At 46.7% G+C, this 20,008-nt stretch overlaps 1 protein-coding gene across 2 annotated transcripts in view; it reads right to left on the reverse strand.

Annotated features, from left to right (window-relative positions):
• The window catches only part of HSPG2 (heparan sulfate proteoglycan 2), a 411,257-nt gene that overhangs the window by 155,171 nt on the left and 236,078 nt on the right, over positions 1-20,008 (reverse strand). For both annotated transcript variants that reach the window (XM_068131082.2, XM_078787133.1), the window contains one exon: positions 16,784-16,972. In XM_068131082.2, the coding sequence (XP_067987183.2) occupies positions 16,784-16,972 (189 nt within the window). The remainder of the gene's footprint in view (positions 1-16,783; positions 16,973-20,008) is intronic.

A 20,008-nucleotide genomic window follows, 5' to 3' on the forward strand; every position in this document is an offset into this window, starting at 1 on the left:
GATCTACTTTTATGAAATACTGACTTCTTTCCTGGAAGTCCGAGCAGTGTCCATGTGTTTTTTTTTTTACTTCTCCCACCTCCCCCTCCCCTCCCCATGCCTCCTCCCCCCAAGCCCCCTCCCTCCCACAGATCTCCCGATGTAACTTCTCTCCATCTTGTCTCCCACTCCTTTTATCATTTGTTTTATATGTTTGTCTTTTTTATTGATTAATGTTAGCTCTTACACGAGCCTTGATCTTGTATAAAAAAAAAAAAAAAAAAAAAAAATACATACATACATATATATATATAAATATATATATATATATATATATATATATATATATATATATATATATATATATATATATATATATATATATATATATATATATATATATATATATATATATATATATATATATATACAGTGAAACCTTGACTTACGAGTTTAATTCGTTCTGTGACCGAGCCCGTAACTCAATTTGCTCGTTTCTCAAATTAAATTTCCCCATTAAAATGAATTGAAATGCTATTAATCCGTTCCAGCCCCCCAAAAAGCACACCAATTTTTTTTGAAATATACAGATATAAATATCTCGTGCTTTATATTTCACCTGTATGCAGCATACAAGTTGGCAGGATGGCCTGGACTGGAGGTACGCACACTTGACTCTAAACTGTCCAGCCTGGGTTTGAATCCCGACCCAGCTATAACCTGTCATGTCGGTGTTTCACAGGCAGGGTGATTCATCAATGTGTGTACCGCTAAACTGGGCGCCCCGTTGCGTCCCATTAGTTGTTGGATGTTAAGGATCTCACCGTGTCTTCCACAAAGAGAAGGCGAGCTATCGCCGGCACTCTGAACAAGTTGTGGCCTGGCATGCTCTTCTCCTCTGCCGTTATATACGTCCTCCTTGGCATCTTTTTCCAGAAGAGCCCTGTCTCGTCACAGTTGAAGATTTGCTGGGGGATGTATCGTTCGGCTTCTATCAGTTCGGCAAAAGTTATAATAAAATCTTCAGCTGCCTTCACATCCGAGCTTGCTGCCTCACCATGCCTGACGACGGAGTGAATGCCGGTCCTCTTCTTAAAATTATCAAACCATCCCCGACTGGCTTTGAATGACTCTTCCGATGCCTCGTCCGTTGATGTTCCCGCCGTCTGCTGCACCAAATCCCCGTAAATGTCTCGTGCCTTCTCACAGATGATGCTCTCGGTCACGGTATCTCCTGCGAGCTGCTTCTCTGTCAACCACACAAACAACAACTTCTCCATCTCTTCATGGACAGAGGTCCGGAGCTTTGAAATAATCTTAACGCCCTTGGCTGGCGTTATAGCCTTTATCGACTCCTTCTGCTTCAAAATCGTACATATCGTAGAAGTACTACGATCGTACTGCCTCGCCAAGTCGACAACACGCACACCTCGCTCATGTTTTTCGACGATTACGTGTTTTATATCCAAGCTCGCTCGCTCGTAACTCAGATCTCGGCTCGCATCACAAAGCAAAAAACCGACCTAGCGACGGCTCGTATCTCGGAAAACTCGTAAGTTGGTGCACTCGTAAGTCAAGGTTTCACTGTATATATATATAGACAGACTTGGCATTTAATATGGAATATTTTTTTTGATGGGGTGAACTTACTTTTCAAGATGTCTTAGAACCAAAAGTGCATTGGAATTATGTTGAAATTATGATATATTTTGTTAATGTGACCTTTAAAAGAAACAAAAAACACATTTGACATTTCGAAACAAATAAATTGATCCTTGAAAGTGATGTAAACTGATATCGAACTCAATTCATGGACAGTACTGTGTTAAACTTCTGTACGTTTTCCAGAAGTATCTCTTTATTTTGCAAATTAGCCCAAAAAATTTTTAACAAAAACAAAAGTTAAATTACGACTGGGATTACGGACAGTAAAATTACAGTTCAGAACTTCGTGTAACCCCCACGAGCATTCAGGAGAGCACGTACACGTTGAGGCATGCTGTTCACGAGATTTGTCAAGGTTTGTACTGGAATCGCTTGCCATGCAGTGACAATAGCCTGCTGCAATTCACGCACAGAGGTCGGCTGCTGGTCCAAGTGGTCAATTTGACGCGTTAATTCTGCCCACAAGTTCTCTATCGGATTCATATCCGGGGACATGGCAGGCCACTCCATGTGCTCTACACCACGGTCAGCAAGAAAGTGTTGGATCATGCGAGCACGATGAGGCCATGCATTGTCATCTTGGAAGACAAAGTTTCCTCGAAAGGCTGCACGAGCAAATGGAAGCAATGTTTCTTCCAGAATGGCCCTGTACTTGAACTGGTTCAGGTTTCCATTCAGAACAACCAGGTCAGTTTTGCCCCCTGCATGAAAAGCAGCCCAAACGGTCACACCACCACCTCCAGCTTGGACTCTTGGCACTAAACAATCTTTGTTGTAGGCTTTATGCACTTGTCTGCGCACTCGGACGTGGCCATCTTGACGATAGACCAGAAATCTAGACTCGTCAATGAAGATCACATGATTCCAGTGTCCTGGCTGCCATTGACGGTGCTCTCTGGCCCACTGCAATCGGCGCTGGTGGTGTTGTCTGGTCAGGCGTGGCTTTCTCAGGGGACACCTGGCACGATAGCCTGCTTGAACCAGTCGTTGGTTGACTAGCCTTCTGGATACAGGCACATTTGTCAGTTGCTGCCACTCAGCCCTAAGCCGATTATCTGACTTGGTACGGCCATTGCGGACTAACCGGTGCAGCTGGCGATCATCCCTCCTTGTGGTTCTGCGGGGACGTCCTGGCCTCAGTATTGGAGTAGGGACACCCCTCTGAGCATTTCGTTTCAGGATCTTTGACACCTGAACTTGAGTGATGCCATACTGCCAAGCAATAGCACGCTGTTTCATGCCGTAATTTCGTAAAGCCACCACTCCATGACAAACAGCATTGTCGAGTTGACGGACCATCTCCAGAGGAAGCGGCAATAACTTTTGGAGACGTGCAGCAGTTGTTTTCCACTAATACAGAACGCAACAACCCTTGTATACCCGACTGTGAAGCCAATCATCAAATGCACCTGTCCGTACATTTTGCCACCTGTGATATAATCCTGTTGTTGACTTCTTGCTGCGACAGACAATCAGTGACATGGTTCTTTTAACAAATAAATCACCAAAGTGTAAAAGAAACTCACCAGATTGATCTATTTTTGTTCCTTTTGGTGTCAAAGGAAACCACACCAAATTCGAATGGAATCCAATAATATTTAGGGGTGCCACATCAGTGATGAATTTTCCCCCATGCAAAAATAGGAATTCCCATTTTTTGGGCTGTATATACACAAAATAAATACATAATTATATATATATACATTAAATATAATATTAAAAATAAATATATAGTAAATATACATTAAATAATAAATATACATAAATACACATTATACATTATATATATACAATATATTATACATACAGTTTTGAGACTTCCTATGATCACCATCTGGGCAATTTTCATGCATGTTTTGTACAGGTTCCCGGGGTCAGGGGTACGCTTTTTTAGTGTGTAATATGTAGGCCTAACTTATTGACTGTGGCTCTTTTGTAGAGAGTGACCCTGTGGAGTAAGAATTAACAGGATTTTACCCACATTCTTGCTTATTTTGCAGATATGGCATGTGCTAGTACCAGTGTTTCATTGAAAACTCGGGCTCAGGATAATGTGTATCTCATTGGGTCCACTTCTGGAGATGCCATCAAAGGTGCCAAGCTCCCGACTGTGCATCAATCTCTTGTCCTGTTTTTCCATCACCTGAAGAAGGAGAATCGCACTGCCCGGGAGAGTGCAACCCTCACCATTGAAGAGGTTGTGAAGTTCTGGGAAAAAGCTCACCTACCTACAACGACGAAGCAGCACTGCATCCATCGTTTGGAGAGGCGATATGAAGAATGGAGGAGCCTCCAAAAAGGTGCAAAGCGGGGTGGTGCGACCCAAGAGAAAAAGGAAGCATCCTTCAAGGCCTCCTTGGAGAAGACGTTTGATCTTAGGCATGCAGATTCGGAGGCCATAATCACCAACCCCGAGGACAGGAAGTTTCTTCACGATCAATTCTCAGAGAGGAAGGCTTCAATGGGATCTGTAGACACTGTGTTGGAAGCAAAAACGTTCTTGTGTGTTTGAAAGATCAGCAGCCACGAGATGATTATCGTGAACTCCTAGAACTGACTGTCATCTACATGGGAGGAATCCCACCTCGTTGAATCCGGATCATGGCTCCAGGAGCAATGCACAGAGCCAGATGGATGGCAAAAGCACTATATTCACTACAGGTGTTCATGTTTCGGTCAGAGTTCCACTTGACACTTCGAGAGGCGAGAGAACTCCGAGCCTTCAACATTTTTGTCTGCCTTGTGTATGTACAGGCTTGGTTTCGGGCTCCACAAGCTATTGAGGCTCCCCTGAATGACATTAACCTCTTCAAGAAGTTGGAAAAGTTTGAACAAATCAATCAGAAGATGGCTCAGGCAGCCTTGAAGGCACTTGGCCGCCACACGTGGTACATGAGCCCAGTACTAGTGGCATTTGCATTCTTTGACACCAGAATTGACAAAGAAAGCAAGATCAATATGATTGAAGCATTGAAAAATGACGGTGAAAACCCCTCTCCAAAGAGACCAGCTATCAAACGAGGAACCGCCCTGTCAATCGCTGGCCTCATAACAAAACACACCAAGCATTTCTTCAGCATCCTAGGGACCCCAACTGATTGGATGGATAAGGATCCTGGTTCATGGGAGCAAGAAACCAGCTTTCAGGAAGCAAAGAAAGCCGCCAGTGGCTTAGTCGTGGTGAACGACAGGGCAGAAAGGGGTGTCGCATTGATACAAGACTACAATAAGCTCCTTACAAAGGATGAAGAGCAAAAGCAAGCTCTGCTCCAAGTTGTTGCTGCTCACAGGAAGATGTACCCCGATGCCAAGAAGGCAACAGTGGTGAAACAGGCCCAGAAATAGGAGTTACATTTCTCATTATATTTGGGTTTTTTAATATTATGTGATATGGTCTCTCCATTTTATGAACTGAACATTTGGATTGTTATCATTGAATTTGAGTTTTCATAGCAATATAGTGCTATTTGTACAGCTATTGTAACTTGTGTTTGCTAGAATACAAAGAAAGTGAGTGGAGGGTGGATTTTCATAAAACAAACTTCTGGTTTTGCTTTCGATCCATATATAGAAAAGTTTTGTAGACACCTTTAGTTTGAAGGCTGATGTGGCACCCCTAACTAAAATCAGATTGCTTTCATATTTGGTGTCTTTTCATTTTGGAACAAAAGGAACAACATAAAGCCATGTCCCAGTAAATATTTTAAAAAAATTATTTTGAGCACCACCCTAATATATATATATATATATATATATATATATATATATATATATATATATATATATACAACAAGTATATATATATATATCTCTATATATATATATACATATATATATAATCGTTAGATTAAATAAGACGCGGACGTAGCTTCAGGACGTCGATCTTTAATTGTCGACAAGCTTTCGACCAACAAAGGTCTTCTTCTGAGTCAGCCCCAAGTTCAACGGAAGTTTATTTAAGTTTAAGTTTAAGCAACCAAGTTTAATCTAACGATTATTTATTCAATACAAATGAGACGCCCTGCTCGTACTTTGGAGTTTCTACTATTTCTTACAGTTATATATATATATATATATATACTGTGTATATATATATATATATATATATATATATATATATATATATATATATATATATATATATATATATATATATATATATATATATATATATATATATATATATATATATATATATATATATATATATATATATATATATATATATATATATATATATATTGTTACAGACGCGGATTAAAGATGTTATTTTACCGAGCGGTTGGTATTACCGCGTCTGAACAGTTCCCACCCGATTAGAACCCGATTCCACCCGACGTTGACCAGATCGCACCGCAGATATTCAATCGGGAAACCTCTAAAGCGACCGAAAGAGAATGAAAAGAGAAGAAGACAGAGTACGGAGGAAGAACAGATTTATTATACACACACAAGCAAAAAAGAAAGAGCGACCAAAATTATTTACAGCAATGGATGGAAGAAGCAGTCACACAGTGCATCGTTAGCTTAAACTATTCATTTTACTTAACCCCAAGACAACGAGTAGGACAGACGACGTTCACACTTACACGGGGGATATTGCAGGCAGGTAGGGCTTGAGGTGGATTGCTGGAGAGGGAGGCAGGGTCGGAGGCAGCAGCTCTCAATTCCTCGCGGTTTTGGCGGGAAAACCCTCCGTCGCGTATCCGCTGCCGATGCTGTAGACGTCACGCGCTGGCTCGGTCACACCTGCTCCTCTCCTTCTGGTGGAGCCGTCTCCCTCCTCTCAGCGCGCACAGCTCAGCTCACAGCTCCTTTTCGTATGCCACCTCTTCGCTCATCTCTCATCTCCCAGGTCATCTGGTGAAGCAGTCCCTTCCAGTCCCTTTTATTACTCCGGGCCGAATCAAGCCGCCGGCTGCGAGGGCACGCCTACCGGGTCGCTAACCGCGGTGCTGGTTGGCCAAGTGGGGTTGGCTCACTCCTCCCCTCTATGACGAGGTGGAGACACGCCTTTCTTCTCCGAGATTAGCACATGGGCAATGGCGGCTTGCGGGATTGAACACCACTCGCACCCCTTTTGAAAGGAACTTTGGAGAGCAGAGATGTTTGGGGAAATTGAAAGGGCCTACGCTTATTTTGTTTGATACAATGCAAAGTCAATCTAATGGGAAACACATATTTAGCCTACATAGAATAAGGAAATACACTATTTAAAAAGATATATCGTGGCCTGCGTGTAAGTTTCATGGAATTAACTAGGAGGACGGCTGCGACCATTATTTACATTACGAGGGTGTTACACATAACAAACCCATACTTTTCACATTCGTTACACTTCCTCCAAAATTGTTACACTTCTCAAAAACCGTTACACTTCTCAAATTCGTTACACTTCTCAAAACCGTTACAATATATATATATATATATATATATATATATATATATATATATATATATATATATATATATATATATATATATATATATATATATATATATATATATATATATATATATATATATATATATATACACACACACTGTTGGCCATAAAGATGGAATATTTTTTTTCAACAAATTTTCATAGCATCATTATTTCAATCTAAATTACCATTGGCATTTATGGTGCATATAACCACTTTTCTTTATTATTCTGTCTCTGACGCACATTTGACAGTGATTTTTATTAATTATCAGTCCTAATCGGTTGGTGTCTTGAGCGTAAAACGACAATGACGACAATAGACAGTAAATTAAGGATCATGACACATTTCTTTTTAATCTCTGTCAGTTTTCCAGATAACATTTTTTGGGGTGATTTCATGGATCAATTTGCATCACAGTAGAGTCCTTGTTGTTACTCAGTCTCTAATAGCGGGTATGTCCACCCCTGGCACGAATCAGGGCGTGCAGACGTCGTGGCATGCTGTCCACTAGCTTGTTGACGACGTCAACAGGCATAGCATCCCATTCTTCCCTCAGAGCGTCGACCAACTCCTGCAAAGTTTGAAGAATAACATCTCTGTCGTTGATGGCTCGGCCTAGGGCATCCCATGCATGCTCTATGGGGTTCATATCCGGCGAGCAAGCTGGCCATGGCAACTGCTCCATGCCCTCTGCCTCAAGGAATTCCCTTACTGCAGTGGCCCTGTGCAGTCTAGCATTGTCGTCCTGCAGTCGGAAATTGTGTCCATACACTCATCTTGCATGTGGGAGGCAGTGGTACTCCAAGATATCCCGGTACACGACGGCGTTGACGTTTCCGTCCGGAACCACCAGTGGCGTTTTCCCTCCATGATGGATGCCGCCCATATCATCACTGAGCCGCCACCACCTTGAGTCGTCTCGTGGATGCAGTCATCACGAAAGTTCTCCCCGGGTAATCGACGAACTTGTTGTCTCCCATCTGTACGGTTAAGGATGCAGCGGCTCTAGTCCGTGAAGACAACATGTCGCCAGTGTCCAGGATGAAGCCTTCTGTGCTCCCTAGCCCAGCGAAGACGAGCAACTCTGTGGCGAACAGCCAGGCGTGGACATTTAGTCAACCGTCGTGCTCGGTAACCATGTTGGAGCAATCTCTGATTAACGGTTGACCGGGAAACGTGGATCCCATGATGTCTCCTCCACAAGCGACGAAGACGACTCGTCGGCATTTTCCGGTTTCTGCGGCAGAGATTCAACAGTTGGCGATCATCTCGTCTCGTGGTTAATCTTGGACGTCCTGGAGGTTTCCGCGGCCGCACATTCCCCGCCTCACGTTGACGTTTCAGGATCTTACAGACTGTACTCTGTGATATCCCGACGACATCTGCGACATCACTCTGTTTGTAGCCCTCCTGCCGCAGTGCTACCACTCTCTCGCGTATTGCTGGTTCCGTTGGACCAGGCATAGCCCAGGGAACGTCTATACCGATTTTTCTTGCAAACGGTACAAGGAACTCGAAAAAAAACCAGCCTCGTTTAACACAGTGTTGAATCAGGGAAAGGGACAGAATATCACATGCATGGGCTTTTATAGTCCCTAACAAACAAAATTATTACGTAATACACATTTTTTCAATGTTATCATATCACCTGTGTTATGGGGAAACGTTATGTAATCACTCAATTACCCTTTTGTTTTCACGTAGACTGTCAAATACCAAAGAAACTGTGGAATCATGTCAAAAATATTTTATTCCATCTTTATGGCCAACAGTGTATGTATGTATGTATATATATATATACATACATACATACATACATACATACATACATACATACATATATATTGTTGCGGATATGGGATTTGGATCCATCCATATCCGCTTGTAAATATTCCCCTATTTCCTCAATACTTCCCAACTATCCCCAATCCCCCATTCCCTAGTCCCATTTTCTGTAAACAACACTCTGTAGACCCGACCTCCCCCTATTTCCCCCATTAAATGTCGCATCCAGGTCCACCGCATCTCACGTAGACAACTATAGGACATCTTGCTAGTTATTCTTAGTCTATGTCAGTTAAGGACTCGTTTCCATTAATTCTGACTCTTCGTTGCACCAGAATGTAATTGTATGGCACCGTTAGGAAGTTTAGGACCTCCCAATACCTCCCCGCAGCTCTTCCTCACGGTTCAACAACAACAACAACAACAACGGCGGCGGCGCGGGGAGTGCGCGTCCTCACTCCGGCTTGGTTGGTAGGGGGTGTTGGGAGGGCACCATGCCTTTCCAACGAGCCGCCATCGAGCATGTGCTCGACGGGGTTACCAAGTAGGGGCTCGCTGTCAGCTCCTCGTCAAGGGCGGAGCCCGGTAACCCCCGCACCCAATAGAAGCGTCGGACCGATCCCATCTGGGGCGGAGCCAATGAGCCGAGGGCGTGTGACTCCCCGCTGAGCATGCGCAGGAAGAGGGAGGTGACGTCAGATGCGCGCTGAGCTTGGAGAGAGAAGGACGCCACCTCCAAGCGCTGTGACACCTCCCCGCATCTCTGGACTGGACCGTGCTTTATCCTGTCCCTGAGCCAAGGTGCACCTTGTGCTATCAACCGACCTGTCCTTCCCTGCCATCAATCCCTGTGTAAGTTAGTCTTGTTCTGTTTGTCTGTGGTCTGTCTGGGCTGGATAAGATTGTGTCTAAGTGCCTATCTCTTCTGTGTCTTTACCTCATTACCTTGTAATCTACCCCTTTTCTCCACCACTAATTATATCCTCCTCCGGAGGTCTTGAGAACTGTACCCCTTGCGTCGTTTCATTTATCCCAGTCGTTGTGTCCTTTCCATCATTGATTTAGCGTAGCGCGATTTGGCCAACGTTCGAGTGGAATCGGGTGAGTTGGGGGTAATCGGGTAAACTGTGCGAACACGGCGGCCATTCCGCTCGGTCAAGCAACATCTTAAGCCGTGTCCGTAACAATTGGTGTCGGGAAGTGAGATTGGACCCGAAGCGCGCTTCACGCACTCGAAATTATTAACGGTGAAATTTGTTTTGTTTAAAAAAATAAAAAAAAACCCGAATTTTGAAAGTCGCGCTATGGCAGATCAAGACGGCTGGGTTCCGGTAGAGGAGAGTGAGGCAGGGTCGATCCAGGACCAAATTGAGGGACAAGAGGAGAGCGAAGCAGTGAGGGCGGCAGGTTCGCAAAATGGCGTCCTCGCGCACGAGGCTTCAGGCGCGCAAAGTGGCGTCCTCGCGCACGTGGGTGTAACGGCACCAAATTTTGCCGCGCCCGTGACCGTAGCAGCGGCCGCAGCACCAATGAACTGGGGCCTATTCATGCAGCAGATGCAGGCCTTCATGGTCAAGGCGGATGAGGAGAGGGAAGAGAACAGGGGGATGAGAAACCAAATTTTGGGAATGGGGAACCGGATGGATGCTCAGGGTGAGCGATTGGAGGGCCAAATGGGGGTAATGGGGAACCGGATGGATGCTCAGGGTGAGCAATTGTGGGTAATGAGGGACGAAGTGAGGGGTACCGGTGAGGCGTTAGACAATGGGATAAAAGAGGTAAAGAATGGGTTAACGGGGGTAGAAAACAGAATGGCCGCTCAAGAGAATCAAATGGAAGGGATGAAAAAGGGGTTAGAGGGGTTAGAAAACAGTATGGAAGGCAAATTGAGGGACATGAGGGACCAAGCGGAAAGGGAAGTTAAAAAAATGGGGCAGCAGATAGAGGGGGTCAGAATGGGGGTAGAAACTAAATTGGATGCTCACAGGGAGGAAATGGAGCAGATGAGGGTGGCATCTGGGCAGGAGATGCAAGTGATGGGAGAAGAGATCAGAAGAGGTGTGAGTGAGGAGGTCGGAGGAGTGCGCGAGGAGGTGAGGCACTGTAAGGAGCGCATGGAGAAGGAGGTGAGAAAGGGGACTGTAAAATTGCAAGGTGGTATAGAGGAGTTGACGCTGGGAGTAGAACAACTGACGGAGGGACAAAAAGAACTAACGGAGCAGGTTCAAAGGAACACTGCGGTACTAGGAGGGTTAAGAGCGACACAAAACGACATAAAAAATGACTTGATAGCGACACAGAGGCAATGTCAGATGGTACGTGAGGGACTGACAACGAGGTTGGACGAGGTGACAGAGGTAATGGAGACGAAGGACCGGCAGGTGAGGACGCACATAGAAACGGTCAAGGTGGCCTTAGAGGACGAGCTTGAGGAGACGCACCGGGAAATAAAAGAGGTGAAGCAGAAATTAGAAGAAGTGGAAGAAGGGGTAAGCGAAATTAAGAAGCGACGGAGAGAGGATAAGAAAGAGATAAAGGAGGAAGTAAAAGAATTGGTCCAAAGTCTGTGTTCGGATCGTGATGATGTGCTCATTAACCGGATGAGGGATTCGCAGGTGATGGAGGAGAAGCGAAGAGAAAGAGGACCCGGTGTAAGTGGTGACCAATATGGTCGTGCGTATGATGCGCCAGGGGATTTAAGAAGCTTGGGGGTCGAGATGGACCCGGGTGTTCGTGAGAGGCCGTGGGTGAAGTGTGCGACAGGTCTGGTGTGCGAAAAAGGAGGTGTGCGAGAAAGTCCGACTCTGGGGTGTGTGAGGAAAAAGTGCGTGCCAAGGAGTGAGGGTGCTGGCGAGAGTGAGTCGGTCGTAGCGCATGTGCGAGGGAGCACATGGAAGCGCGTAGTGAGGAGTGTTACAGAGGATGTAAAGGAAGAGTGTACACCTGTGGTGAGTGTTACAGAGGGTGTAACGGGAGAGTGTGCGCGAGAAAGGTGTGTAACGGACGGGTGCATGGGGAAAGAGTGCGCTGTCAAAAGTAAGGAAGAATGCACGCCTGTGGTGAGTGTTACAGAGGATGTAACGGGAGAGTGTGCGCGAGAAAGGTGTGTAACGGACGGGTGCATGAGGAAAGAGTGCGCTGTCGAGAGTAAGGGTGAGTGCGCTGTCAAGAGTGGAGGTGAGAGTAGTAAGAGTGACACGGAGCGTGAGTTGGTTGTGACAGGTGAGAAAGGAAGCACACCTGGAATGGTAGAGCGTGTGTGGGAATGCACACTTGAGTTGGTCGTGAGGCACGTGGTTGGGTGTGCGAGTGAAAGCACACCTGTGATTGTCACAGAGGAGGTGACCGAGGAAGGGGCGCGAAGAGGTGTGTTGGTGAGGTGTGCGACCAACGAATGTGTGCCAAAGTGTTCGGTGGTCAGGTGTGTGACCAAGGCTGTGAGTGGAATGAGTGTACCTGGGTGTGTTAGAGAAGGTACGACGAGGAGCATGGGAACAGCTGGATGTATGGGAAAGAAAGGGGTAGCGTATGCGTGTAAGCAAGCAGGTGAGGCATCGACGGTAACCGGGTTAGCGGTTAGAGCGACTTATAGCCGAATCGGGCCCTCGGTGCGTGCCGGGCTTCGCGTGCCGCGAGAACCAGCGGGGATCCGAGCCACGGCGGGTTCGAAAGGACCGCCGTACGCGATCCACGCTGGGCCTCGCTTTGAACGGCCGCGTCCGTGCTCCACTAGGCGGAACGGGCAGCCCGATAGGAAGGGTCGTCATGGCGACCACTTTTTGTTGAGGCATTCCGGCAAGTCGAGATCGGGCCATGGGATGGCTCCGTGCCGAGATGGTGCGTGGGACCTCGGCCCGGGTAAACCTCCTTCCCTGCACCGAATGCGGGACGTATCCAGCCGCTGGCACCAAACAACCCGCATTCATGGCTTGGCTGTACGAAGCCGAGCTTTAGAAGTGAATTGGCGCACCGAGAGGCATTAGTAAGTAGACTGTAATGACGAGGATAGTGTTTTGGCCCCGAAATTAGAAAAACAAAATTTGATGATTGGCAAAGGATTGGCAGTAATGATTGGCAGATGATGAGTAGTGATTGGCAAATTTTTGATTTGTTGAAATTTGATGTGCAAAATTGGTAGTGGGAGATGCCCGATGTGGTGGGATGGCAACTCTGTCATCCCTCACAAATGGGGGCAAATGCGCTCTTGATTATGGGGTTGATGGCAGTGAAAACTAGCCCGGGTGGGTTAGGATATTGTGTGTAGGGATCTAGTGAAGATGACATTAGGTAACGTTAAGGTTTAGAATTTAGATAGTGACTGATACCTGTAGTGGGGACGTAGTAGCTTAGTGGATGATAATGACGAGGGAGCGCAATAGTTTAAAGGGACGACTGGGAAGCGCAAGTTTCAGAGGGGAGTAGTTAGATGAGATGATGCTGTGTGAGAACTGGACAGGTGTGTGGAGCAGTGTATGAGTAGTGAGTGTTGTGGATCAGCGCGAATGCGCTTGGGGGAGAGAAGGGTGCAGGCGGCACCAAGTATGAGAGCACAGGTGTGCAAGTACAGGTATGTGGAATACATGGAGCAGAGAATGAGTGGTGTGGAGAGAGTTGGAGTAAGTGGTACGGAGTGGTGTGCATGGTGCGAAGGTGTGGATGGGGGAAGAGTGGACCCCTTTTCACGAGTACCCGGGGAGGGTAGTTTAAAGAATAGTTAGAAGGTATAGGTAAATTGTGGTTGGATATTGGCATTTGTGGTGCGGATGCAGAATGGTATTGTGGATGGGTGCATTGGTGTGGTGAAATTGGCTGGTCGTGTGGCCTGTTAGTATGAGTGTGAATGGTTGGGCACTCCGCCACTGTTCGATGTCGGCCAGGTGAGGCCGCAGGTGGGCTCTGGGAGCCGTTAGTGTCAGTGGGTGCCTGAGGATCCCGGGTGTGGATCGGGCAGCCCGTGCCAGAGAGGGCACTGAGGGGGTGAGAGTGCGAGAGGGCCTTCCCCAGTTAGTTAGGTTAGGGTGAGGAGCAGGTGAGCTCGGTAGGCAACAACAGTGGTGGAGGTGTGCAGGTGGGCGGACCAGCTGGGAGCGTCACACGACCCAGCCACCGAAATTGTGCGGGGGCACCGAGTGATGAATCGGGGGAGTGAGACCCCAACTTGGGAAGCACCACAGTTTGGTCAATGGGAATTGGTTTTTAGAACCCATAGTGTAAGTTGGCCAATGGATTGGCAGGGAAAGACCCCGGGTAATGTAAAGTTGTTAAAGTCATTTAGGAAATAGTTAGGATTGATGAATCTGTCGCACCATACGCAGCCACTTACCTGTGGTGATGATGACTCCACACCTGTGTTCCTTTGTTCTGTGTTGCAGGAAGGGAGAATTGCTGTGTGGATTTGTGAGACGCATCACGACGTGGATGAGACATTGGGGTGATTCCATCTCTCCCTCCTTAGGAGGGACTGATGATGAATTGGTGATGGCAAATGTTGATGAGAGTTGGAAATGGCAAATTTGATTGGTTAGGAGGGAGAGAAGACGAATTTGGTTTATGGGAGGAACGGGGAAGACAGTAGGGACGTTTGTTGATGTGTAAAGTAGATGTTTATGGGTAGTGTTGTGTTTTGTGGATACAGTAAGGGGTAAGGGAGGGGCAATGTAGGTTACCTGGTGGGGGGGGGGGGGCGTACGGTAGGAACGTACCTGTCTCACCTGGTTCCCATGTGCCCCCAGTGTGCATTACCTTGTATTGCGTGCACTTTTGCGCCCTTACCACCTTACTCACTTGTTTTCTTTTGTCTCCCACCTCCGAGGATCTGGCTTTGGGGCAGAGAGAGAGGAGAGAGAGGTGCTGGCTCCGCAGTTGTAGGCCTGCACTTCCGCTGCTTGCTGCCTGGATCGATACACCATATGGACCGCAATTTTGGTGGCCGCCCACCATGGACCGCAGTTCTTTTGCGGGCAAGCACCACCTGTTGATGGACCTCTGGGTCAACGTGGCACCTATGCCATACAGGTGAACCACTTATAGTTGGCCCCCCTGACGGCCACAATTTAGAAATGGACGCGGTTGGCGCCTTTCTTAATTTCTAAAGAAGCCAGAAGGCCAAGTGCACTCCAAGAAGGCAAGACCAGCGGCAGAACATCGGCCGGCTGCGACACCACCGGTGACTATGAACACTTTATTGGTGCTGACTGTGTGTATGGGGTGGTGCTTTTGGTGCTTGGACGGGGTGCTCTGCACATTATTAAAGGCCGTAGGGCCACAGGGCACTCGTGGGTTGGTGTATCGATGCTGGCATGCGTGCTCTCTCTATGCATAACATCTGCATGTGTTCCTCAAAGAACAGGTCCTGGATCGTAGTGTAAATATCAGTCTTGTATAAATGATGCTCCCTACCGGCTGTATGTTTAGTTTGAGGATTCTTTCCGCGATTCGGTTATCCTGTGGGTGTGTTTCTGTGAGGAGAAGGGTGCAACGTCGCAGGGGGACATATTTACTCATTTGTGAACATCTGTAAAACTGTCGCACTCAGGGTTGAGTTAATAGTAGAGGGAACTACATCTGAGTGCCACACTAACGTAGGTAAAAATTTATCGGGTCGGGACGCCCCGAGGTAGAGAAGGGTGCAATGTTGCGGATATGGGATTTGGATCCATCCATATCCGCTTGTAAATATTCCCCTATTTCCTCAATACTTCCCAACTATCCCCAATCCCCCATTCCCTAGTCCCATTTTCTGTAAACAACACTCTGTAGACCCGACCTCCCCCTATTTCCCCCATTACATGTCGCATCCAGGTCCACCGCATCTCACGTAGACAACTATAGGACATCTTGCTAGTTATTCTTAGTCTATGTCAGTTAAGGACTCGTTTCCATTAATTCTGACTCTTCGTTGCACCAGAATGTGATTGTATGGCACCGTTAGGAAGTTTAGGACCTCCCAATACCTCCCCGCAGCTCTTCCTCACGGTTCAACAACAACAACAACAACAACGGCAGCGGCGCGGGGAGTGCGCGTCCTCACTCCGGCTTGGTTGGTAGGGGGTGTTGGGAGGGCACCATGCCTTTCCAACGAGCCGCCATCGAGCATGTGCTCGACGGGGTTACCAAGTAGGGGCTCGCTGTCAGCTCCTCGTCAAGGGCGGAGCCCGGTAACCCCCGCACCCAATAGAAGCGGCGGACCGATCCCATCTGGGGCGGAGCCAACAAGCCGAGGGCGTGTGACTCCCCGCTGAGCATGCGCAGGAAGAGGGAGGTGACGTCAGATGCGCGCTGAGCTTGGAGAGAGAAGGACGCCACCTCCGAGCGCTGTGACACCTCCCCGCATCTCTGGACTGGACCGTGCTTTATCCTGTCCCTGAGCCAAGGTGCACCTTGTGCTATCAACCGACCTGTCCTTCCCTGCCATCAATCCCTGTGTAAGTTAGTCTTGTTCCGTTTGTCTGTGGTCTGTCTGGGATGGATAAGATTGTGTCTAAGTGCCTATCTCTTCTGTGTCTTTACCTCATTACCTTGTAATCTACCCCTTTTCTCCACCACTAATTATATCCTCCTCCGGAGGTCTTGAGAACTGTACCCCTTGCGTCGTTTCATTTATCCCAGTCGTTGTGTCCTTTCCATCATTGATTTAGCGTAGCGCGATTTGGCCAACGTTCGAGTGGAATCGGGTGAGTTGGGGGTAATCGGGTAAACTGTGCGAACACGGCGGCCATTCCGCTCGGTCAAGCAACATCTTAAGCCGTGTCCGTAACAATATATATATATACATATGTGTGTGTATATGTACATATAAAAATGTAGCCTGTATTATTTTGTCATCTCGATATACTGTTTAGTGCATCTTGGACTACTGTAACTCATTCACAGAAGTATTTGGGTGCCCCCACATGGTATATGTGATGTATGGCGGTGCATCCAACCTTATCTCCAGAAAAGGTCTGTGGAAACTCCCAGTAAAGAGTTTCAGCAGCAAGGGGTTGCGCTTGCATGTAGGAAACTTCGCCTGGTGCCAATGGTCCCACAACAAATCCGGAGTCGATGCGCAAAGTTCGCTGGCGATTCACCAAAGCAATGCCCTGGGTGTCTCCTGGTCGGAACTCTGCATGTAGCTGTTGGGAAGGTGATATTAAAAGGTTAGACAATGTTACATTCCAATTATTCATTGATATTACTCAATAGAGAGATTACATTTATGGGGAAGTTTCCCAGAAATTTCCCCTCAAACATGGGACTCATCCTCTTCTATTTTCAGCTGTTTAAATGTGCTTGGTGGAAAGAACCAACGTTGACAGTTGTATAACAACAACAACAACAACAACATGCATTTTAAGGCCATTTTCCCTGCGAGAGAGGTCCCCATGACAATCTTCTCCATTTTGCCCTATTTTCTGCATCTCTCCTTGTTAACCCCCTTGCCCGCATTTCTTCTTCCACCATCTTTAGCCAAGTCTTTCTCGGTCTTCCCCGTCCTCTACTCCCTTCTACATTCATTTCCATCACTCTTCTCAACCAGTCACTTTCATCCTTTCTCAACACATGACCAAACCATCTCAACCTGTTCCTCTTCACAGCATCAATCACAGGCTCTATTCCCATCATCTTTCGCAATTCATTATTTGTCTTCCTCTCTCTCAACGATACTCCGCGCATCCACCGAACCATTCGCATTTCCACCCTTTCCAGCCTTCGTTGCTGCTCTACATTCATGACCCATGTCTCGCTCCCATAAATCATAACACTTCTCACACATGCAGCATACACCTTTCCGTTCAGCTTCAACGACACTCCCCTCCTCCACAGCATGCCATTCAGTTCCCGAAACTTCTTCCATGCACATCTCACTCCAGCAACCGTTGCCGAGTCTGATCCACCTTCTCCATTCAGCATGTCTCCGAGGTAGCAAAATGTTTTCACACCTTCCAGCTTCACGCCGTCTCCAAGATCCAACTCAACATTTCCTCCATCTGCAGCTCCCTCTGTGCACACCTTACATTTGAATGTAGCTGCCACACTGGTTAATGATCCTCTCAGAACACTACATTTTTGATGAACCCACTCAGCGCACTTTGTACATTGAATGGAGTTCACTCCGACACCCTTCCTGCACACAGCACATGGCCACTTCCCAGTTCTTTCCACCTCACCACATGCTTTACCACTTGCCATCACCTTCGTCTTTCCTATATTCACCTTCAGACCTTTTGTCTCCATACATTCCTACCACTTGTTCATCTTTCCCTTCAGTCCATCCATACTTTCCGCAATCAACACCAGATCATCTGCATACAACAACTCCCATGGTAAACACTCCTTTATGTTCTGAGCCAGCACCTCCATCACAGCTACAAATAGTAATGGACTTAGTACCGACCCCTGATGCCCTCCCACATTCACCTCAAACTCACCACTGTTCCCGTCCTTCGTCCTTACAGCTGTGCGCGCTCTTTTGTACATTGCCATCACTACTCTGATCAACCATTCCTCCACTTCCAACTTCCTCAATGCCCATGTCAATACTTTGCGTGGAACCCTATCGAATGCTTTCTCCAGAACAACAAACCCAAGAAACAACTTCTTCCTCTTCTCCATGTACTTCTCCTGCAACTGCCTCACAATAAAGAGCGCGTCTGTCATTCCTCTTCCTGGCATAAATCCAGACTGCATTTCGTCGATCTTCACTTTCTTCCTTATCCTCCTCTCCAACATGCTTTCCAATACCTTCATTCCAGGCTCCAATAACTTTATCGCTCGGTACAAGCCACACTCCAGAGGGTCACCTTTCCCCTTGTGTAGAGGGACGAGGGTACTCAGTTCCCAATCCACTGGAATGCGGCCTTCTTTCACCACCAGATTACAGATCTCTGTCATTCTCTTCACACCCCAACTTCCTGCTGCCTTCAACATATCTCCCACAACTCCCGTCGGCCCTCCCGCTTTTCTACTCTTCATTGCTTTTATCGCTTCCTCAACTTCCTTCTCAATTATCTTCTCTGCCGGTCCTAAAACTGGGTTACTCTCTATGTTGCCATCCCATTCATTCTCTGTATTCAACAGCATTCCCATATATCTTTTCCATCTTCCTTTAATTCCATCTGGATCCACAACGATTTGTCCCACTTCATCCTTCAAGCAACTCACCCCCATCACATCACACCTCTCTATCGCTATCTGCTTTGCAATCCTGAATACCGCTCTCTGACCCTCTTCCGAATCCAAGCGTTCTCCGAACATTTTCCTACATGCCTCCTAGTCGGGGCCCTTAGGGATATTTTGGGGCCGTTTGGTTCAAATTCTTCCAAAAGCACCAAATTTGGCCCAGATGTTGCCCATGCCATACTCTTTCGATTTTTGACGGGCGCCAAGACAGGCGCCCCCCCCCCCCCCTCCCCGGGGGCCCCATATTGGCGAAATGCTAAATGGCCGCCACCCGGATTAGAGGAAAATCAGTTAAATAACCAAAAGGTTTGGAATCATGTATGATACCACTTTTCAGGGGTTTTCGAGGTCGAGGAATCCAATTATGATGTTATTTTGATGATTCGAGGTCAAGGTCAACCCTCAAGGTCATCTTAAAGGTCATTTTTGAGTCAAACATGTCGGTTTTTGAGTTTTTTGTCAAGATTTACGCGAGGTTCACCATTTTATGTTTCTGGGTTGGGTAATCGAACTCTGACCTTGTTTTTGACAATTAGAGGAAATATTTACATGTCTATTTCCTAATTTTCAGGCATATGCAGTTCATCAGTCTAATTACAAAGGTACGGATTTTGATGTTTTATGAACTGTATGCCATATCCTTGTGTTTAATTTTTGTGCGATCATGATCCGGGTTCATGTATACATGATTGTATACATGTCATAAATATGACGTCATAGGTCATGTGACCTGGCGGCCATATTGGATTTTATGAAAACCTTAAAAATGGATCCCTGCCTTCATTTTTCGATCGATTCATTTTGAACTTTGACCACTTATAGCACGCCATGTGATTGGATGCATATCCTAATTATGATGTCATAGGTCAGGTGACATGGCGGGATGGACCGGTATGGTCCCCGGATCATACCGCCCTTGGCGCCCGTCAAAAATCGAAAGAGTATGGCATGGGCAACATCTGCGCCAAATTTGATGCTTTTGGAAGAAT

This window comes from Myxine glutinosa, chromosome 11 (genome assembly GCF_964187855.1).
Source record: "Myxine glutinosa chromosome 11, kmMyxGlut1.1, whole genome shotgun sequence".
In the NCBI taxonomy this organism is placed as follows: Eukaryota; Metazoa; Chordata; class Myxini; order Myxiniformes; family Myxinidae; genus Myxine; species Myxine glutinosa.